Source organism: Bufo gargarizans, chromosome 6 (assembly GCF_014858855.1).
Source record: "Bufo gargarizans isolate SCDJY-AF-19 chromosome 6, ASM1485885v1, whole genome shotgun sequence".
Lineage (NCBI taxonomy): Eukaryota > Metazoa > Chordata > Amphibia > Anura > Bufonidae > Bufo > Bufo gargarizans.
In genome coordinates, this window is record NC_058085.1 from 78863207 (window position 1) to 78886702 (window position 23496).

At 45.4% G+C, this 23496-nt stretch overlaps 1 protein-coding gene across 3 annotated transcripts in view; it reads right to left on the reverse strand.

Moving 5' to 3' along the window:
• The window catches only part of LOC122941399, a 47961-nt gene continuing 24465 nt past the window's right edge, over positions 1-23496 (reverse strand). For all 3 annotated transcript variants that reach the window (XM_044298624.1, XM_044298622.1, XM_044298623.1), the window contains 2 exons: positions 18124-18294; positions 1-3690 (listed from right to left, as the gene is read on the reverse strand). In XM_044298624.1, coding sequence (XP_044154559.1) covers positions 2986-3690; positions 18124-18294 — 876 coding nt within the window. In that variant the 3' untranslated portion in view covers positions 1-2985. The remainder of the gene's footprint in view (positions 3691-18123; positions 18295-23496) is intronic.

The following is a 23496-nucleotide window of genomic DNA, read 5'->3' on the forward strand; positions in this document are numbered from 1 at the left end:
ATGAAAGATTACTTTATTATAACAAAATATGAAATGAAAAGAACAAAATACAAACATTGAATATGTAGAATTTGAGACCAGGGGCGGACTGGGAACTTAAAGTGGCTCTGTAAAAAAAACTCAAAATGCCCCCATGTTGTAGGCGGCTCCAGATTGACAGAAGGTGGGACAACAAAAGTATGCAGGGCCAGCAGAACCTTAGTGCAGCACAAAATACTGCCCCAGCAGAACCAAGTGCTACAGTTCAGGAAAAAATATTGCCACTTGCATCACAGTATTCAACTGTATCACTGTCCTGAGGACGGCAACATAACTGAATGCTCCTGGCATTAATAATGCTGAGATCAGATTATGTACCCAGCCAATGGCCCTGATAAGGTCTCAGGTTGCCCCCTGGGCATCAGCCCACCAGGAAATTTCCCAATAGGGTCTCTGGCCAGTCTGCCTCTGTTTGCAACAATATAGAAGAAATAAGCAAATTAGAATGTTACAAAAATCAACAGTAAGCAAAATACGAGGGTGAGTCATAAAAGATCCGCACTCCGGCTATATGAAAACTTCTGTTGGCCGCACTTATCAGCGCTTTTGGTACAAGGTTGCTGTCTCCCCAGTCACTGCTGTGCAAGTTTGAATGTGTTATGTCAGTTCATTTGTGACTGTGGCGCGATAAAAAAAAAATGGCTGCCCACTTCTGATTTGCACAGAAGAAGAGCAGTGATTGGTTTTATTATGGTCTGAGAGTGTGTCAGAAAACTTTGTGCACAATATGGAAAAAAAGTGTTTTGTCGCGAAGAAGTGTGTATGAATGGATAGAGAAGTTCAAGAAAGGTTGCACAAGTGTCAGCCATGAAGAAGAAGCCAGGCGCCCGTCCACAACTGATGACAACGTAGAGAGCACACGTGAGCTGATTCTGTTGGATAGACGAGTGACAGTGGATTATGTGGAAAATCCCTATGAGAACGAAGATTCATGTCTGATGAAGAGAACAGCGGTGCATTTGTGGTAATGAGGGAATACCAAAGCTTCTTTATCTAGGATTATCTAGGAAAATGATGCATGTCTTTTCTGTAAGTTGATCAAAATAAATTCTACAGCTAGAGTGCGGTTCATTTTTGACTCACCTCTTAGTTTCAAAATTAGCAAAGAATAGAAACAGTGATTACAGTGATAACTTTTTTTTTTCTAAAATATTTATAAAAAAAGTTAAAGCATAACAATTTCATACAAATGAATCAACAAAAATGTTACCCTCTTTTAAACTTTAGCCCCTTAACCCTACCATCCCTCCCCCTTGCGATGCGTCTCCTATCTCCTCCATCTAGAAGACGGAGACGGGATACTGATGAGGTGGACGCCAATAAACATTCGATTAAACTTAAGGCTTCCAATTCCCCCATATCCTATTCCATTTCTCCTCAGTATTTCTTTGTTTATATAGGATATTTTCATATCTAGCCAAAAACATTATTTTAATTAACAAAATCTTTTTATACTTATGACAATTAACCTGGGAAAGATCGCCAAGTATCCAAAATTGTTCTGTAAATGGAATCACTACTTTCAATTTTTGGGTGATATAGATTGCCCTCCAATATTCTATTAATTCTCTACAAGACCAACACATGTAAATAATCAGCTCCCGGTAAATCACATCGTGGATAGTTTGAATTATTTCTTAAACTGCATTTATTGAGCCATACTGGTGTGAAATAAATTCTGTGAAGAATATTACATTGAACCACCACGTGATTGAAATTGTGAGACACCAATCTTAAGTTTGCCAATATATTTTTCCAATCGGCTAATTGATTCATTAAAGGGAACCTGTCACCTGGATTTTGTGTATAGAACTGAGGCCATGGGTTGCTAGATGATTGCTAGCACATCCGCAATACCCAGTCCCCATAGCTCTGTGTGCTTTTATTGTGTCAAAAAAAGATTTGATACATATGCAAATTAACCTGAGATGAGTCCTGTCCCTGAGATGTCCCATAGTAAACTAAGAAACCTAAAGCTCAGGCACCCTCCCACTAAGGAAGCTGCCTTATATACTGAGGGACAGCCAGCCATGGGCTGGGGAAGAATTTGGGCATGCACATGCTGTCCAATTAAGGCTACTTTCACACTTGCGTTCGGAGCGGATCCGTCTGGTGACTGCACAGACGGATCCGCTCCTATAATGCAAACGATGGGATCAGTTCAGAACGGATCCGTCTGCATTATATTTCAGAAAAAATTCTAAGTGTGAAAAATTCTAAGCATGGGCACTTGCATCAGTGAGGAACGCCCCTGGGCACCTGTAGTCATTTGCATATATCTCCAAACTTAGTTTTTTTTAACAATAGATACACAGAAAACAAAGAAAGGTACGATCTGTTAACTGTTCATATCACCTACAGGGCAATGATGATTTAATATTAATTATACGCACTTATATAGCGCTACTATATTCCCCAGCACTTTACAGACATTAGCATCAGTTAAAGTACGTGACAGACTCCCTTTAATGGCCGCGTGGTATTAAAGGTCATTAACAATATAGACCAGGGATGCCCAACCTGCGGCCCTCCAGCTGTTGCAAAACTACAACTCCCAGCATGCCTGGACAGCCTACAGCTATCAGCCTACAGCAGGGCATGGTGGGAGTTGTAGTTTTGCAAGACTTCGTGTAATAACTTCGGAAATTAATTAATACTGTAAAAAACCTTGGTACCGAACGCAGGTTCAGTTCTAAGGTACCACTCGGAACCCAACCCGAGTTCAGTACCAAGGTTTTTTACAGTGATAATTCCCGAATTATTATACGGAGCCAATACATTCTAATACTGTACAGAGTGGGAGCTCCGGGCAGTATTACAACAAAGTTTTTAGTGAATCGACTTCGGATGAAGCATCCGAAGTCGATTCGCTCATCCCTAGTTACATCTGAACATACCCTAATTTCAATCACTTTGTGAGGTACAGAGGACCTCTGAGATAACAGTTTAAACTGAGCTAGAAGGGGTAAAAAAGTTCCATTGTTGTGGGTTGAGCTTAAACTGCATAGACGAAAGGAGCGCTTTGACTCGACATTTCTTTTCGCCTTCATACTCATCTTTAAACTTCCTCTCCATAGCCTCTCTGTTCAGTTTCTCTCCATTATCCCCTACATTAAAAATTTCATTTCTAATATTTGTTTCTGCCTGCAGCAGCCTGCTGAGCGATTCATTTTCCGCACAGTTTCCATACGGATATTCCCTGTTATCTGCTTCATATCCTGGAATAAAGTTTACTTTATACAATTGGTTGCATCTTTTACATGGACGTTTTTCCTTATACGCCCCTCTTTGGGCGATTATACTATAGGCCCTACAGTGCACTCGATCTGGGAACGTTATAGGATGTTTACCCTTACTACTCACTGCATACGAGATGGCCTTGTCCCACACATGCAGGGCAGATAGAGCAATCATGATTTCCCTTTGGATCTTTCCTTTACAGGACATTGAGGCTCCATAAGCCTTCTCGAGAACCTTTCCATTGTTGGTGTCTATCACACAGCAGTATGAGACTGTAGAAGCTGTTGCGGCAAAATCATTGGCAATGGGTTGGTTTCCTTGCTCATCACAAACCTTCCACAGTGATTGATTAACCTTCGTCAGTTCTTGCATGAATAAATCTGGATCTTCTGCTCCTATAATCCTAGTCATCTAGAACAAGGGAAGTCCAGGGAAACATACAGTTATCAGAAGGATCTATCTTTGTCATATGTACATGCAGAGTAGCTGAACAGGTCGACCACTTTAACATTACTGAAAACAGCACAATAAGTCACAAATATATTTAGTTTCACTGATATTTCCCCCTATTCGCGCTGAGCAGTGCTGCCCCCTTGTTTCCTACAGTCCACTGCACTGTTTGTATTGTACTCTGGTCTTCAATCTGACCACTAATGGAAGGGCACGTGACTAGGGATGAGCGAACTCGAACTGTATAGTTCGGGTTCGTACCGAATTTTGGGGTGTCCGTGACACGGACCCGAACCCGGACATTTTCGTAAAAGTCCGGGTTCGGGTTCGGTGTTCGTCGCTTTCTTCGCGCTTTTGTGACGCTTTCTTGGCGCTTTTTGAAAGGCTGCAAAGCAGCCAATCAACAAGCGTCATACTACTTGCCCCAAGAGGCCATCACAGCCATGCCTACTATTGGCATGGCTGTGATTGGCCAGAGCACCATGTGACCCAGCCTCTATTTAAGCTGGAGTCACATAGCGCCGCCCGTCACTCTGCTCTGATTAGCGTAGGGAGAGGTTGCGGCTGCGACAGTAGGGCGAGATTAGGCAGATTAACTCCTCCAAAGGACTTGATTAACTGATCGATCTGCAGCTGTGGATCATTGAGCTGCTGATCCTCAATTGCTCACTGTTTTTAGGCTGCCCAGACCGTTTGTCAGTCACATTTTTCTGGGGTGATCGGCGGCCATTTTGTGTCTTGTGGTGCGCCAGCACAAGCTGCGACCAAGTGCATTTAACCCTCAATGGTGTGGTTGTTTTTTGGCTAAAGCCTACATCAGGGTGAAGCTGTCACACCAAGTGCATTTAACCAGCAATAGTCTGTTCATTTTTTGGCCATATACAAAATCAGGGGCAAGCTGCGCCTGTCACCAAGTGCATTTAACCCTCAATGGTGTGGTTGTTTTTTGGCTAAAGCCTACATCAGGGTGAAGCTGTCACACCAAGTGCATTTAACCAGCAATAGTCTGTTCATTTTTTGGCCATATACTAAATCAGGGGCAAGCTGCGCCTGTCACCAAGTGCATTTAACCCTCAATGGTGTGGTTGTTTTTTGGCTAAAGCCTACATCAGGGTGAAGCTGTCACACCAAGTGCATTTAACCAGCAATAGTCTGTTTATTTTTTGGCCATATCCCAGTCTAATTCTGTCACTAAATCCATACCGGTCACCCAGCGCCTAAATACTAGGCCTCAAATTTATATCCCGCTAAATCTGTCCTTAGTGCTGTAGCTGGGCGAGTTATTTAGTGTCCGTTTAAGCACATTTCTTGTTCTGGGTTGAAATACAATTCCCAATTTAGCAATTTCATAATTTAGTGGTTTCTGCTATATCAGAGCTATTTGAAATCTATCCCTAAAAGGGTATATAATATTCAAGGTGCACATTGGGTCATTCAGAATAACTTCACACACACCCGCTACTGTGTATTTCCAAGTCTAATTCTGGCACTAAACCCATACCTGTCACCCAGCGCCTAAATACTAGGCCTCAAATTTATATCCCGCTAAATCTGTCCCTAGTGCTGTAGCTGGGCGAGTTATTTAGTGTCCGTTCAAGCACATTTCTTGTTCTGGGTTGAAATACAATTCCCAATTTAGCAATTTCATAATTTAGTGGTTTCTGCTATATCAGAGCTATTTGAAATCTATCCCTAAAAGGGTATATAATATTCAAGGTGCACATTGGGTCATTCAGAATAACTTCACACACACCCGCTACTGTGTATTTCCAAGTCTAATTCTGGCACTAAACCCATACCTGTCACCCAGCGCCTAAATACTAGGCCTCAAATTTATATCCCGCTAAATCTGTCCTTAGTGCTGTAGCTGGGCGAGTTATTTAGTGTCCGTTCAAGCACATTTCTTGTTCTGGGTTGAAATACAATTCCCAATTTAGCAATTTCATAATTTAGTGGTTTCTGCTATATCAGAGCTATTTGAAATCTATCCCTAAAAGGGTATATAATATTCAAGGTGCACATTGGGTCATTCAGAATAACTTCACACACACCCGCTACTGTGTATTTCCAAGTCTAATTCTGGCACTAAACCCATACCTGTCACCCAGCGCCTAAATACTAGGCCTCAAATTTATATCCCGCTAAATCTGTCCCTAGTGCTGTAGCTGGGCGAGTTATTTAGTGTCCGTTCAAGCACATTTCTTGTTCTGGGTTGAAATACAATTCCCAATTTAGCAATTTCATAATTTAGTGGTTTCTGCTATATCAGAGCTATTTGAAATCTATCCCTAAAAGGGTATATAATATTCAAGGTGCACATTGGGTCATTCAGAATAACTTCACACACACCCGCTACTGTGTATTTCCAAGTCTAATTCTGGCACTAAACCCATACCTGTCACCCAGCGCCTAAATACTAGGCCTCAAATTTATATCCCGCTAAATCTGTCCCTAGTGCTGTAGCTGGGCGAGTTATTTAGTGTCCGTTCAAGCACATTTCTTGTTCTGGGTTGAAATACAATTCCCAATTTAGCAATTTCATAATTTAGTGGTTTCTGCTATATCAGAGCTATTTGAAATCTATCCCTAAAAGGGTATATAATATTCAAGGTGCACATAGGGTCATTCAGAATAACTTCACACACCCGCTACTGTGCATTTCCAAATCTAATTCTGTCACTAAACCCATACCTGTCACCCAGCGCCTAAATACTAGGCCTCAAATTTATATCCCGCTAAATCTCTCGTTACCGCTGTCCTGTTGTGGCTGGGAAAGTTATTTAGTGTCCGTCAAAGCACATTTTTTGTTCTGGGTTGAAATACAATTCCCAATTTAGCAATTTCATAATTTAGTCGTTTCTGCTATATCAGAGCTATTTGAAATCTATCCCTAAAAGGGTAGATCATATTGAAGGTGCACATAGGGTCATTCAGAATAACTTCACACACACGCTTCTGTGCATTTCCAAGTCTAATTCTGTCACTAAATCCATACCGGTCACCCAGCGCCTAAATACTAGGCCTCAAATTTATATCCCGCTGAATTTGAATACAATACATTGGGCCAAATAATATATTTGTTGTTGTGGTGAACCATAACAATGAGAAAAACATCTAGTAAGGGACGCGGACGTGGACATGGTCGTGGTGGTGTTAGTGGACCCTCTGGTGCTGGGAGAGGACGTGGCCGTTCTGCCACATCCACACGTCCTAGTGTACCAACTACCTCAGGTCCCAGTAGCCGCCAGAATTTACAGCGATATATGGTGGGGCCCAATGCCGTTCTAAGGATGGTAAGGCCTGAGCAGGTACAGGCATTAGTCAATTGGGTGGCCGACAGTGGATCCAGCACGTTCACATTATCTCCCACCCAGTCTTCTGCAGAAAGCGCACAGATGGCGCCTGAAAACCAACCCCATCAGTCTGTCACATCACCCCCATGCATACCAGGGAAACTGTCTCAGCCTCAAGTTATGCAGCAGTCTCTTATGCTGTTTGAAGACTCCGCTGGCAGGGTTTCCCAAGGGCATCCACCTAGCCCTTCCCCAGCGGTGAAAGACATAGAATGCACTGACGCACAACCACTTATGTTTCCTGATGATGAGGACATGGGAATACCACCTCAGCATGTCTCTGATGATGACGAAACACAGGTGCCAACTGCTGCGTCTTTCTGCAGTGTGCAGACTGAACAGGAGGTCAGGGATCAAGACTGGGTGGAAGACGATGCAGGGGACGATGAGGTCCTAGACCCCACATGGAATGAAGGTCGTGCCACTGACTTTCACAGTTCGGAGGAAGAGGCAGTGGTGAGACCGAGCCAACAGCGTAGCAAAAGAGGGAGCAGTGGGCAAAAGCAGAACACCCGCCGCCAAGAGACTCCGCCTGCTACTGACCGCCGCCATCTGGGACCGAGCACCCCAAAGGCAGCTTCAAGGAGTTCCCTGGCATGGCACTTCTTCAAACAATGTGCTGACGACAAGACCCGAGTGGTTTGCACGCTGTGCCATCAGAGCCTGAAGCGAGGCATTAACGTTCTGAACCTGAGCACAACCTGCATGACCAGGCACCTGCATGCAAAGCATGAACTGCAGTGGAGTAAACACCTTAAAACCAAGGAAGTCACTCAGGCTCCCCCTGCTACCTCTTCTGCTGCTGCCGCCTCGGCCTATTCTGCTGCTGCCGCCTCGGCCTCTTCCTCCGCCTCTGGAGGAACGTTGGCACCTGCCGCCCAGCAAACAGGGGATGTACCACCAACACCACCACCACCACCTCCGTCACCAAGCGTCTCAACCATGTCACATGCCAGCGTTCAGCTCTCCATCTCACAAACATTTGATAGAAAGCGTAAATTCCCACCTAGCCACCCTCGATCCCTGGCCCTGAATGCCAGCATTTCTAAACTACTGGCCTATGAAATGCTGTCATTTAGGCTGGTGGACACAGACAGCTTCAAACAGCTCATGTCGCTTGCTGTCCCACAGTATGTTGTTCCCAGCCGGCACTACTTCTCCAAGAGAGCCGTGCCTTCCCTGCACAACCAAGTATCCGATAAAATCAAGTGTGCACTGCGCAACGCCATCTGTGGCAAGGTCCACCTAACCACAGATACGTGGACCAGTAAGCACGGCCAGGGACGCTATATCTCCCTAACTGCACACTGGGTAAATGTAGTGGCAGCTGGGCCCCAGGCGGAGAGCTGTTTGGCGCACGTCCTTCCGCCGCCAAGGATCGCAGGGCAACATTCTTTGCCTCCTGTTGCCACCTCCTCCTTCTCGGCTTCCTCCTCCTCTTCTTCCACCTGCTCATCCAGTCAGCCACACACCTTCACCACCAACTTCAGCACAGCCCGGGGTAAACGTCAGCAGGCCATTCTGAAACTCATATGTTTGGGGGACAGGCCCCACACCGCACAGGAGTTGTGGCGGGGTATAGAACAACAGACCGACGAGTGGTTGCTGCCGGTGAGCCTCAAGCCCGGCCTGGTGGTGTGTGATAATGGGCGAAATCTCGTTGCAGCTCTGGGACTAGCCAATTTGACGCACATCCCTTGCTTGGCGCATGTGCTGAATTTGGTGGTGCAGAAGTTCATTCACAACTACCCCGACATGTCAGAGCTGCTGCATAAAGTGCGGGCCGTCTGTTCGCGCTTCCGGCGTTCACATCCTGCTGCTGCTCGCCTGTCTGCGCTACAGCGTAACTTCGGCCTTCCCGCTCACCGCCTCATATGCGACGTGCCCACCAGGTGGAACTCCACCTTGCACATGCTGGACAGACTGTGCGAGCAGCAGCAGGCCATAGTGGAGTTTCAGCTGCAGCACGCACGGGTCAGTCGCACTACAGAACAGCACCACTTCACCACCAATGACTGGGCCTCCATGCGAGACCTGTGTGCCCTGTTGCGCTGTTTCGAGTACTCCACCAACATGGCCAGTGGCGATGACACCGTTATCAGCGTTACAATACCACTTCTATGTCTCCTTGAGAAAACACTTAGGGCGATGATGGAAGAGGAGGTGGCCCAGGAGGAGGAGGAGGAGGAGGAGGAAGAGGGGTCATTTTTAGCACTTTCAGGCCAGTCTCTTCGAAGTGACTCAGAGGGAGGTTTTTGGCAACAGCAGAGGCCAGGTACAAATGTGGCCAGCCAGGGCCCACTACTGGAGGACGAGGAGGACGAGGATGAGGAGGAGGTGGAGGAGGATGAGGATGAAGCATGGTCACAGCGGGGTGGCACCCAACGCAGCTCGGGTCCATCACTGGTGCGTGGCTGGGGGGAAAGGCAGGACGATGACGATACGCCTCCCACAGAGGACAGCTTGTCCTTACCCCTGGGCAGCCTGGCACACATGAGCGACTACATGCTGCAGTGCCTGCGCAACGACAGCAGAGTTGCCCACATTTTAACCTGTGCGGACTACTGGGTTGCCACCCTGCTGGATCCACGCTACAAAGACAATGTGCCCACCTTACTTCCTGCACTGGAGCGTGATAGGAAGATGCGCGAGTACAAGCGCACGTTGGTAGACGCGCTACTGAGAGCATTCCCAAATGTCACAGGGGAACAAGTGGAAGCCCAAGGCCAAGGCAGAGGAGGAGCAAGAGGTCGCCAAGGCAGCTGTGTCACGGCCAGCTCCTCTGAGGGCAGGGTTAGCATGGCAGAGATGTGGAAAACTTTTGTCAACACGCCACAGCTAACTGCACCACCACCTGATACGCAACGTGTTAGCAGGAGGCAACATTTCACTAACATGGTGGAACAGTACGTGTGCACACCCCTCCACGTACTGACTGATGGTTCGGCCCCATTCAACTTCTGGGTCTCTAAATTGTCCACGTGGCCAGAGCTAGCCTTTTATGCCTTGGAGGTGCTGGCCTGCCCGGCAGCCAGCGTTTTGTCTGAACGTGTATTCAGCACGGCAGGGGGCGTCATTACAGACAAACGCAGCCGCCTGTCTACAGCCAATGTGGACAAGCTGACGTTCATAAAAATGAACCAGGCATGGATCCCACAGGACCTGTCCGTCCCTTGTCCAGATTAGACATTAACTACCTCCCCATAACCATATATTATTGGACTCCAGGGCACTTCCTCATTCAATCCTATTTTTATTTTCATTTTACCATTATATTGCGAGGCTACCCAAAGTTGAATGAACCTCTCCTCTGCCTGTGTGCTAGGCCTAAATATATGCCAATGGACTGTTGCAGTGGTGGCTGACGTGAAGCCTCATTCTCTGCTATGACATGCAGACTGATTCTCTGCTGACATGAAGACAGATTCTCTGTTACGGGACCTCTCTGCTCTGCCTGTGTGCTAGGCCTAAATATATGCCAATGGACTGTTGCAGTGGTGGCTGACGTGAAGCCTCATTCTCTGCTATGACATGCAGACTGATTCTCTGCTGACATGAAGCCAGATTGTCTGTTACGGGACCTCTCTGCTCTGCCTGTGTGCTAGGCCTAAATATATGCCAATGGACTGTTGCAGTGGTGGCTGACGTGAAGCCTGATTCTCTGCTATGACATGCAGACTGATTCTCTGCTGACATGAAGCCAGATTGTCTGTTACGGGACCTCTCTGCTCTGCCTGTGTGCTAGGCCTAAATATATGCCAATGGACTGTTGCAGTGGTGGGTGACGTGAAGCCTCATTCTCTGCTATGACATGCAGACTGATTCTCTGCTGACATGAAGACAGATTCTCTGTTACGGGACCTCCCTCCTCTGCCTGGGTGCTGGGCCTAAATATATGCCAATGGACTGTTGCAGTGGTGGCTGACATGAAGCCTGATTCTCTGCTATGACATGCAGACTAATTCTCTGCTGACATGAAGCCAGATTGTCTGTTACGGGACCTCTCTCCTCTGCCTGGGTGCTGGGCCTAAATTTATGACAATGGACTGTTGCAGTGGTGGCTGACGTGAAGCCTGATTCTCTGCTATGACATGCAGACTGATTCTCTGCTGACATGAAGCCAGATTGTCTGTTACGGGACCTCTCTGCTCTGCCTGTGTGCTAGGCCTAAATATATGCCAATGGACTGTTGCAGTGGTGGCTGACGTGAAGCCTCATTCTCTGCTATGACATGCAGACTGATTCTCTGCTGACATGAAGCCAGATTGTCTGTTACGGGACCTCTCTGCTCTGCCTGTGTGCTAGGCCTAAATATATGCCAATGGACTGTTGCAGTGGTGGGTGACGTGAAGCCTCATTCTCTGCTATGACATGCAGACTGATTCTCTGCTGACATGAAGACAGATTCTCTGTTACGGGACCTCCCTCCTCTGCCTGGGTGCTGGGCCTAAATATATGCCAATGGACTGTTGCAGTGGTGGCTGACATGAAGCCTGATTCTCTGCTATGACATGCAGACTAATTCTCTGCTGACATGAAGCCAGATTGTCTGTTACGGGACCTCTCTCCTCTGCCTGGGTGCTGGGCCTAAATTTATGACAATGGACTGTTGCAGTGGTGGCTGACGTGAAGCCTGATTCTCTGCTATGACATGCAGACTGATTCTCTGCTGACATGAAGCCAGATTGTCTGTTACGGGACCTCTCTGCTCTGCCTGTGTGCTAGGCCTAAATATATGCCAATGGACTGTTGCAGTCGTGGCTGACGTGAAGCCTCATTCTCTGCTATGACATGCAGACTGATTCTCTGCTGACATGAAGCCAGATTGTCTGTTACGGGACCTCTCTGCTCTGCCTGTGTGCTAGGCCTAAATATATGCCAATGGACTGTTGCAGTGGTGGGTGACGTGAAGCCTCATTCTCTGCTATGACATGCAGACTGATTCTCTGCTGACATGAAGCCAGATTCTCTGTTACGGGACCTCTCTCCTCTGCCTGTGTGTGTGCTGGGCCTAAATATATGCCAATGGACTGTTGCAGTGGTGGCTGACGTGAAGCCTGATTCTCTGCTATGACATGCAGACTGATTCTCTGCTGACATGAAGCCAGATTGTCTGTTACGGGACCTCTCTCCTCTGCCTGTGTGTGTGCTGGGCCTAAATATATGCCAATGGACTGTTGCAGTGGTGGCTGACGTGAAGCCTCATTCTCTGCTATGACATGCAGACTAATTCTCTGCTGACATGAAGACAGATTCTCTGTTACGGGACCTCTCTCCTCTGCCTGGGTGCCGGGGCCTAAATATCTGAGAATGGACTGTTCCAGTGGTGGGTGACGGGAAGCCAGATTCTCTGCTATGGAACCTCTCTCCAATTGATTTTGGTTAATTTTTATTTATTTAATTTTTATTTTAATTCATTTCCCTATCCACATTTGTTTGCAGGGGATTTACCTACATGTTGCTGCCTTTTGCAGCCCTCTAGCTCTTTCCTGGGCTGTTTTACAGCCTTTTTAGTGCCGAAAAGTTCGGGTCCCCATTGACTTCAATGGGGTTCGGGTTCGGGACGAAGTTCGGATCGGGTTCGGATCCCGAACCCGAACATTTCCGGGATGTTCGGCCGAACTTCTCGAACCCGAACATCCAGGTGTTCGCTCAACTCTACACGTGACCACTCTCACCCATCAGCAGCCATCGTTGAATAACACTGACACTGTGCATGCTCTCGTCTTCCATGCTGTACATAGTATTATTTAATGGAGAGGCCAATCTCTTTAACCCCTTAAGGACCGGGCTCATTTTCACCTTTAGGACCAGGCAATTTTTTGCAAATCTGACCAGTGTCACTTTATGTGTGAATAACTTTAAAATGCTTTTACTTACAGTGGAGGAAATAATTATTTGACCCCTCACTGATTTTGTAAGTTTGTCCAATGACAAAGAAATGAAAAGTCTCAGAACAGTATCATTTCAATGGTAGGTTTATTGTAACAGTGGCAGATAGCACATCAAAAGGAAAATCGAAAAAATAACTTTAAATAAAAGATAGCAACTGATTTGCATTTCATTGAGTGAAATAAGTATTTGAACCCCTACCAACCATTAAGAGTTCTGGCTCCCACAGAGTGGTTAGACACTTCTACTCAATTAGTCACCCTCATTAAGGACACCTGTCTTAACTAGTCACCTGTATAAAAGACACCTGTCCACAGAATCAATCAATCAAGCAGACTCCAAACTCTCCAACATGGGAAAGACCAAAGAGCTGTCCAAGGATGTCAGAGACAAAATTGTAGACCTGCACAAGGCTGGAATGGGCTACAAAACCATTAGCAAGAAGCTGGGAGAGAAGGTGACAACTGTTGGTGCGATTGTTCGAAAATGGAAGGAGCACAAAATGACCATCAATCGACCTCGCTCTGGGGCTCCACGCAAGATCTCACCTCGTGGGGTGTCAATGGTTCTGAGAAAGGTGAAAAAGCATCCTAGAACTACACGGGAGGAGTTAGTTAATGACATCAAATTAGCAGGGACCACAGTCACCAAGAAAACCATTGGAAACACATTACACCGCAATGGATTAAAATCCTGCAGGGCTCGCAAGGTCCCCCTGCTCAGGAAGGCACATGTGCAGGCCCGTCTGAAGTTTGCCAATGAACACCTGAATGATTCAGAGAGTGACTGGGAGAAGGTGCTGTGGTCTGATGAGACCAAAATAGAGCTCTTTGGCATTAACTCAACTCGCTGTGTTTGGAGGAAGAAAAATGCTGCCTATGACCCCCAAAACACCGTCCCCACCGTCAAGCATGGGGGTGGAAACATTTTGCTTTGGGGGTGTTTTTCTGCTAAGGGCACAGGACAACTTATTCGCATAAACGGGAAAATGGACGGAGCCATGTATCGTGAAATCCTGAGCGACAACCTCCTTCCCTCTGCCAGGAAACTGAAAATGGGTCGTGGATGGGTGTTCCAGCACGACAATGACCCAAAACATACAGCAAAGGCAACAAAGGAGTGGCTCAAGAAGAAGCACATTAAGGTCATGGAGTGGCCTAGTCAGTCTCCGGACCTTAATCCAATCGAAAACCTATGGAGGGAGCTCAAGCTCAGAGTTGCACAGAGACAGCCTCGAAACCTTAGGGATTTAGAGATGATCTGCAAAGAGGAGTGGACCAACATTCCTCCTAAAATGTGCGCAAACTTGGTCATCAATTACAAGAAACGTTTGACCTCTGTGCTTGCAAACAAGGGTTTTTCCACCAAGTATTAAGTCTTTTTTTGTTAGAGGGTTCAAATACTTATTTCACTCAATGAAATGCAAATCAGTTGCTATCTTTTATTTAAAGTTATTTTTTCGATTTTCCTTTTGATGTGCTATCTGCCACTGTTACAATAAACCTACCATTGAAATGATACTGTTCTGAGACTTTTCATTTCTTTGTCATTGGACAAACTTACAAAATCAGTGAGGGGTCAAATAATTATTTCCTCCACTGTATCCAGGCCATTCTGAGATTGTTTTTTCGTCACATATTATACTTCATGACACTGGTAAAATGAAGTAAAAAAAAAATATATAAAAAAATACCAAATTTACATTTTTTTTTTTTCAATGTGCAAATTTCCAAGTTTCAACTTCTCTACTTCTATAATACATAGTAATACCTCCAAAAATAGTAATTAATTTACATTCCCCGTATGTCTACTTCATGTTTGGATCATTTTGGGAATGCCATTTTATTTTTTGGGGACGTTACAAGGCTTAGAAGTTTAGAAGCAAATCTTTTCAAATTTTTCAGAAATTTTCCAAAACCCACTTTTTAAGGACCAGTTCAGGTCTGAAGTCACTTTGTGGGGCTTACATAATAGAAACCACCCAAAAATGACCCCATTCTAGAAACTACACCCCTCAAGGTATTCAAAACTGATTTTACAAACTTTGTTAACCCTTTAGGTGTTCCACAACAGTTAATGGCAAATGGAGATAAAATTTCTGAATTTCATATTTTTTGCAAATTTTCCATTTTAATAAGTTTTTTCCAGTAACAAAGCAAGGGTTAACAGCCAAAGAAAACTCAATATTTATTGCCCTGATTCTGTAGTTCGCAGAAACACCCCATATGTGGTTGTAAACTGCTGTACAGGCACACGGCAGGGCACAGAAGGAAGCCTTACCATGGCAAGCCGGAAGCCTGTGAAGGCGTCCGGTTGCCATGGTAACCATCACCACAACAGAGCAGCGGGTGATGGGGAGGGAGGGGGGCCCCCTCCCTCTGTGATCCAGTCAAGAATCGGGGGCTGAAACGGCACAGCAGCCCCGGATGGGAGAGGGAGGGGGCTCCCTCCCTGTTAACCCCTTCCATACAGAGGTCCCTACGGACCGCAGCATGGAAGGGGTTAAACGGCTGACATCTGTGCCTCAGCCATCCTGGAAATGAGAAAGGGTGCGGGCGGATGATCGCACGCCCGCCCGGTCAGCACCCCCCATTCCCGCACAGCCCGCCGGCACATAACAATGAGGGCTACAGGGAGGGGGGGGGGTTAAAAATGAAAGGATGTGTCATTTTGAAGTTTCTTATCCCCGCAGTCACGGACGCTTGCAGCGTTTTGGTGTCCGTCTGATGAAACTGAGCCAAACGTATCCGTTCTGACACACAATGTAAGTCAATGGGGACGGATCCATTTTTACTGACACAATCTGGCACAATAGAAAACGGATCCGTCCTCCATTAACTTTCAAGCCATCTTGGCTATGTTAAAGATAATACAAACTGATCCATTCTGAATGGATGCAGACGGCTGTATTATCTGAACGGATCCGTCCATGACGGAGCCGCACAAAACGCGAGTGTCAAAGTAGCCTAAGTATTGCTTGTTCAAGTTCCCTAGGGGGACTATTTTATAAATGTAAGTAAAAAAAAAAAGTTTTAAAAATACAAAAAAAAATAAGGAAAAAATATATCCCACTTTCCTCAAAATAAAAATACATAAACAATTAAAAAAATAAACATCATGGGCATTGCAGCATGTGAAAACACCCATACTATTAAAATATAAAAATATATTTTTTTTTTAACAAATCTCTTTTTATTGAGAAGTTTGTGATAAAAATGATAAACATACACTTATGTTATAAAATATAAAAATATTTATCCCATATGGCCAACAGCGAAACGGAAAAAAAAAAAAAAGTGTCAAAATGGCCAATTCGTTGTTTTTTGGTTGCTTCACCTCCCACTAAAAATTGACTAAAAAGTGATTAAAATGTCACACATACTCCAAAATGGTGTAACTAAAAGCAAAAATAAGATGGCTGCAAAAGCAGACATATCCTTTAAAAGGGAAGCATCAAAGAGATATACGGTTGCCACGCTAACATGCAAACCACACCACCAGGAAAAATGCAAGGGATGCGAGATATTAGAAAAGATTCTCTACTCAAATACATAAAACACAAGGTACAGAGATAAATATGCATCCTATCAGTCCAGATGAGATAAATCACTTGGTATCAAGTCCCGGTAGTTGGTAAGCAAGGAACATGGCATCACGGAGGCAGCCAGAGCATGATGCATGCAACCTGAAAGGTTTCAGGAGCACAGCCCCCTTTTGCTAGGAACAACGGTACACTTAGAGCTGTTTCACACAAGCGAGTCCATAGCGGGAATAACATTCCGTGTGTGAGCTTGATCCTCTGTTCTGGACTTGCAGGAGCACAGGGCATTATCATGATTTATAATGCTGTGTGCCTCTGCATGGCCTTCTGATACAGAATCATTGTTTCATAAAGCTGTGAGTATGATCCTGTAGAAGTAAGGTCAAGCAGAGGTACACAGCATTATAAATCACTATAATGCTGTGGGCTCCTGCAAGTCCAGAACGGAGGATCTTGCAGCGTGTGATTCCCGCAATGGACTCGCTTGTGTGAAACAGTCCTTGATAGGGAATTCATCAGCTTAAGGGCTCATGCACAGAACCGTATGTATTTGGCAGTCTGCAAAGGAAGTGTGGACGAGGTCCTACACAAAACGGAAATTGACCTGCATTGTGGATTTCAAAATCTGCAGCATATCAATTATGTTTGTGGTTTTTGCTGCCGATTTCACCCTTTTCAATGGAAAAGTTAGATCTGAGGCAAAACCACATCAAATCAGTACCAAAAACCAATGTTAGAAATTGCTGTTTTTGGTGTGGAAATGCACATGCGAATCTTATGTGCATTCACCCTTAGGCCTCTTTCACACGGGCGTCATGTTTTAGGGCCGGATAACATGCGGGTGCGTTGCGGGAAAATGTGCGATTTTTCCGCGTGATAACATGGTTATAAGGGAAAATAATAGCATTCTTAATACAGAATGCATAGTACAATAGGGCTGCAGGGGTTAAAAAAATAATAATATTTTTTTAACTCACCTTAATCCACTTGTTCGCCCAGCCCGGCTTCTCTTCTGTCATCATTTTGCTGTGCACAGGAATAGGACCTTTGATGATGTCACTGCACTCATCACATGGTCCATCACATGATCCATCATGGTGATGGATCATGTGACGGACCATGTGATGAGTGCAGTGACGTCACCACAGGTCCTTTTCCTGTGCACAGCAAAATGAAGACAGAAGAGAAGCCGGGCTGCGCGAACAAGTGGATTAAGGTGAGTTAAATTATTATTATTTTTTTTTAACCCCTCCAGTCCTATTATACTATGCATTCTGTATTAAGAATGCTATTATTTTCCTTTATAACCATGCTATAAGGGTAAATAATAATGATCGGGTCCCCATCCCGATCGTCTCCTAGCAACCGTGCGAGAAAATAGCACCGCATCCGCACTTGCTTGCGATTTTCACACAGCCCAATTCACTTCTATAGGGCCTGCGTTGCAATTATGAATTTGAATATGCAATACCTTGTGTCCCTTGCATTTTTCCTAGTGTTTTAAAAAGGAAGCTCAAGCTTTTACATCTCCCCAATTCTTCAGCCGTGGTGTTTTCTATGCACCAGCCCGTCTACTTTTCATGTAAGACCGTAGTTTTAAAAACTTACATATTCCAGGAGAATGGAGTATGGGGTGTAATAAGGGAGATGGGTGTTGTACTCTCTGAATGGCTTCGGGAACAGATTTTTAAGTTGCGAAATCACTTCTTCAGGAAGGAAGTCTTCTGGTAAGATTTTTTTTTTGTTAATATATCCAAAAAAGAAGATAGAATGTAGGACCTGGAGAGAGATGTACAAATAAGGTGTAGACATTTCAATAGGTCAACTTATGCACATGTAGTGACAGATATGAATTCTCATTCTGAATTTCCAAGGACAGTACCTGGAAATTATTTCCTAATGTTGACAATGGTTTCCTTCCCCAAGTTGAGAGCCCCTATCAAGAAGCACCTTGTGAGGACCACGTAATATCTGGACATTTCCCTAAGGCCTCATGCACACAACCGTTGTTTTATTCCGTGTCTGTTGCACCGTTTTTCGTGATTTTCTGCGGACCCGTTGATCTTAAATGGGTCCATTGAAAACTCGGCTAATGCACCGTTTGCCATCTGCCTCCGTAATCTGTGGTTCCAGTCCGGAAAACTGTTCGCGGACCCATTCAAGTCAATGGGACCTCTAAAAAATGCGGAGGCACACAAGATTGTCATCCGCGTCCGTTTTTTTCCTATCATTTGCATGGCAAACTTGTCTTTTTTTTTAATTCCTTTATGTCTGGTGGTCCTCCAAAAATAAAGGAAGACACACGGAAACGGAAACGGATCACGGAACAACGGTCGTGTGCATGAGGCCTAAATACTACATCTGGTAGATTGTGGTGTACCCTCGCAAAACTGGCTATTTGCCACAGAAGGATCACCATAGATCCAACTTTCAATACCCTCAACTGGGGGCGTGAGCGCTGGGCAAGAGACGTGCCATCACTGAGCTGAGTACCACAGCAGGGCCCGTTTTTTGAGACAGAAGTTAGTCCCAGAGGTGGGACCACCACCTATTAGACATTTATGGCATATCCTACTGATATGCCAAAAATGTCCCAGATGGGGCAACCCCTTTAAGCTGTGCTGTTCCTCTCGCCCTGCACCTTCCTGGCAGTAAGCTCTCACAGAGGTTCTCACAAATGCAGCAGGACAGGGTCTGAAATCCCTGTGATCCTCACTGCTCATATGCTACATAGCAATTGAGGAAGGAGAAAAGCCCACCTGCCCATCCTTTTTGGGGGCACCTCACCTCCTTCCCCATCTCCTCTGTTGGGAAGATGTTCAGTCTTCTCGGCCTGCTCTTTCTAATGTTCTGCAGGCTTAAGCTTTTTTAATAATGCCGTTAGTAGTTGTTTTCTGCTCTCTCTGTTCTCAGGCTGTTCTCTGATTGACTATAATTTGGTCCAGCCAAGATCTGGCCGCTAATCAGCAAATATGCACCGATCTCTACCGGACCTCATTTATGTCCATTGGGCTGGCAGGTATTCCGGTAACACTCGGCATTGCCGGATCCAGAGAGCTAATGGCAGTGTGAAACTAACCTTATTGTGCCCCTGTGAGCAGAGCGGCCATCCCTTTCAAGTATAGAGCTCTGATGGATATACTGCTCTTACTGCCACACAAAACATGCCCTCGCTAATATAATGTCACCAATGGATAATGTTTTCAGCTGGTATGGATAGCTCCTCCACTTTTTGCATTGCACAAGTCTTTTCTTATGAGGAGGAAGTGCTTCTGCATAAACATTGTAAATTGATACATGAATTCAGGTTTCTAAAATGTCACATTGTATATTTATGCCTAAAGTTGGATTTTCCACAACAAAGTTGAGATGTAGATGCTACATGCCACCAAAATTCCACCTACCTGGGCGGCCTATGGTTTGCAGCAGGTGTGTATTATGATATTCTGTAGCAGCTGTGATGTGTATTATGAGGTTCTGCAGCAGCTGTGATGTGTATTATAGGGTTCTGCAGCAGCAGAGAGGTGTATTATGATTTTATACAAAATTTGTTGTGTATTATGAGGGTCCGGTGCATTAAAAAAAATCTGCTGCATCTGACTTGTGTATTATGAGGTTCTACAAATCATGAAAAAAAGGGGATACAAAACATCCTGCACGATATGATACTAAATATGCGGATGTGTACGGCTGCAAGTCACAGAAAATAATGCATTATAGTAATAGATGCTGATGCACATAGAGGTGACTAGAAGCAGCACACTATATGTGGGGTCTGCGCTCCTGAACACAGATAAATAACGGCATAGGTAGGTTTAGCATAGGACCTGCCAGACTGAGACCACCTTGGCGCTGGGTAGGTGGGCAAAGATTTGTTTTGATCAAAATGTATTGGCTAAGAGTCTCAGATTTTATTACTAGAGTGAGGGCTTAGCCCATATGTTATGTTTGCATCTACTACTATAGTGCATTATTTTCTGGGACTTTATTATGAGATTCTGCAGCACCTAAAGTGTATATTCAGATATTGTGAATCAGCTGAGCTTTTAAGATTCTGCAGCAGCTTGGGTGTGTATTATGAGGTTTTGCAGCAGCTGAGGTGTGTATTGTGGTGTTCTGCAGCAGCTTGGGTGTGTATTATGTGTTCTGCAGCAGATGAGGAGTGTATTGTGAGGCTTTGCAGCAGCAGAGCTGTGTATTATAGGCTTTGCAGCAGCTGAGGTGTGTATTATGGTGTTCTGCAGCAGATAAGGTATGTATTATCAGGTTCTGCAGCAGCTTGGGTGTGTATTATGTGTTCTGCAGCAGATGAGGAGTGTATTATGAGGCTTTGCAGCAGTGGAGGTGTGTATTATGAGATTCTGCAGCAGCTGAGGTGTGTATTGTGAGATTCTGCAGCACCTGAGGTGTGTACTATGAGATTCTGCAGCACCTGAGGTGTGTATTGTGAGATTCTGCAGCAGCTGAGGTGTGTACTATGAGATTCTGCAGCACCTGAGGTGTGTATTATGAGATTCTGCAGCACCTGAGGTGTGTATTATGAGAATCATCAGCAGCGGAGGTGTGTATTATGAGGCTCTGCAGCAGCTGAGGTGTGTACTATGAGATTCTGCAGCACCTGAGGTGTGTATTATGAGATTCTGCAGCACCTGAGGTGTGTATTATGAGAATCATCAGCAGCGGAGGTGTGTATTATGAGATTCTGCAGCACCTGAGGTGTGTATTATGAGGCTCTGCAGCACCCGAGGTGTGTATTATGAGGCTCTGCAGCAGCTGAGGTGTGCATTATGAGATTCTGCAGCAGCTGAGGTGTGTATTATGAGGTTGTGCAGCAGCTGAGGTGTGTATTATGAGATTCTGCAGCACCTGAGGTGTGTATTATGAGGCTCTGCAGCAGCTGAGGTGTGTATTATGAGATTCTGCAGAAGCTGAGGTGTGTATTATCAGGATCTGTGTCACCACCACTTCTGTGAGAAGGTCTGTTAGATGTTCTTCTCTACCTGCATGAAGTTCTTTGTTTTGGTTTCACTTTGTCATCTCCTTTCCTTCTCCCAGCTGTTACCTATTTACACTAATTGTCTCCCTTTATATTCCTTCCCATACTGCCTCACTTTGCAGTTTATACTTCTTCTTGGATTGTGTTCACTGTTGGATGCTGCTTCTGCTGATTCCTCAGATAAGTCTGTTTCCTTTATTTGTGTTTCCTTGCTGGTTTGATTCTAGGTGACCCTAACTCCGTCTGTATTAAGTGCAGGGAGCCGGTGGTGTGTCCCCTCACTATTATAGGGTTTTCAGGTGTTACATAGTATGAGGTACGTGGACATGCAATCGTCTACCATAAAGACCTTTGCATGGGCATAGCAGTCAGGGAGAGCTCTAGGGGTTTTATAGGGCTCACCCATATGCTCCTAAGTTTGGGATCAAGCCAGTTGGATGTTTATTTATAAGTTCCAGCTTTCTGCAACCCCATCCGTGACACTCTGCAGCACCTGAGGTGTGTATTATGGGATTCTGCAGCAACTGAGGTGTGTATTATGAGGCTCTGCAGCACCTGAGTTGTGTATTATGAGGCTCTGCAGCAGCTGAGGGGTGTATTATGAGAATCTGCAGCAGCGGAGGTGTGTGTTGTGTTCTGCAGCATTTGCGGTGTATTTTGAGGTTCTGCAGAAGCTGAGGAGTGTATGATGAGGCTCTGCAGCTGCTGAGGTGTGTATTATGAGAATCTGCAGCAGCGGAGGTGTGTGTTATGAGGCTCTGCAGCAGCAGAGGTGTGTATTATGAGGCTCTACAGCAGCTGAGGTGTGTATTATGAGAATCTGCTGCAGCTGAGGTGTGTATTATGAGAATTGCAACAGTGGAGGTGTGTGTTATGAGGCTATGCAGCAGCTGAGGCGTGTATTATGAGGCTATGCAGCAGCTGAGGTGTGTATTATGAGGCTCTGCAGCAGCGGAGGTGTGTATTATGAGATTCTGCAGCAGCTGAGGTGTGTGTTATAAGGCTCTGCAGCACCTGAGGTGTGTATTATGAGGCTCTGCAGCAGCTGAGGTGTGTATTATGAGAATCTGCTGCAGCTGAGGTGTGTATTATGAGAATCTGCTGCAGCTGAGGTGTGTATTATGAGAATCGCAGCAGCTGAGGTGTGTGTTGTGTTCTGCAGCATTTGTGGTGTATTTTGAGGTTCTGCAGCAGCTGAGGAGTGTATGATGAGGCTCTGCAGCAGCTGAGGTGTGTATTATGAGATTCTGCAGCAGCTGAGGTGTGTATTATGAGATTCTGCAGCAGCTGAGGTGTGTATTATGAGATTCTGCAGCACCTGAGGTGTGTATTATGAGATTCTGCAGCAGCTGAGGTGTGTATTATGAGGCTTTGCAGCAGCTGAGGTGTGTATTAGGAGAATCTGCAGCAGCGGAGGTGTGTGTTATGAGGCTCTGCAGCACCTGAGGTGTGTATTAAGAGGCTCTGCAGCACCTGAGGTGTGTATTATGAGGCTCTGCAGCACCCGAGGTTTGTATTATGATGCTCTACAGCAGCTGAGGTGTGTAGTATAAGAATCTGCTGCAGCTGAGGTGTGTATAATGAGAATCTGCAGCAGCGGAGGTGTGTATTATGAGGCTCTGCAGCAGCTGAGGTGTGTATTATGAGATTCTGCAGCAGCCGAGGTGTGTATTATGAGGCTCTGCAGAAGCTGAGGTGTGTATTATGAGGCTCTGCAGCAGCTGAGTTGTGTATTATGAGATTCTGCAGCAGCCGAGGTGTGTATTATGAGGCTCTGCAGAAGCTGAGGTGTGTATTATGAGGCTCTGCAGCAGCTTGTGTGTTATGAGGCTCTGCAGCAGCTGAGGTGTGTGTTATGAGGCTCTGCAGCAGCTTGTGTGTTATGAGGCTCTGCAGCAGCTGAGGTGTGTTTAATGAGGCTCTGCAGCAGCTGAGGTGTGTGTTATGATGTTCTGCAGCAGCTGAGGTCCATATTTTCTTTAAAT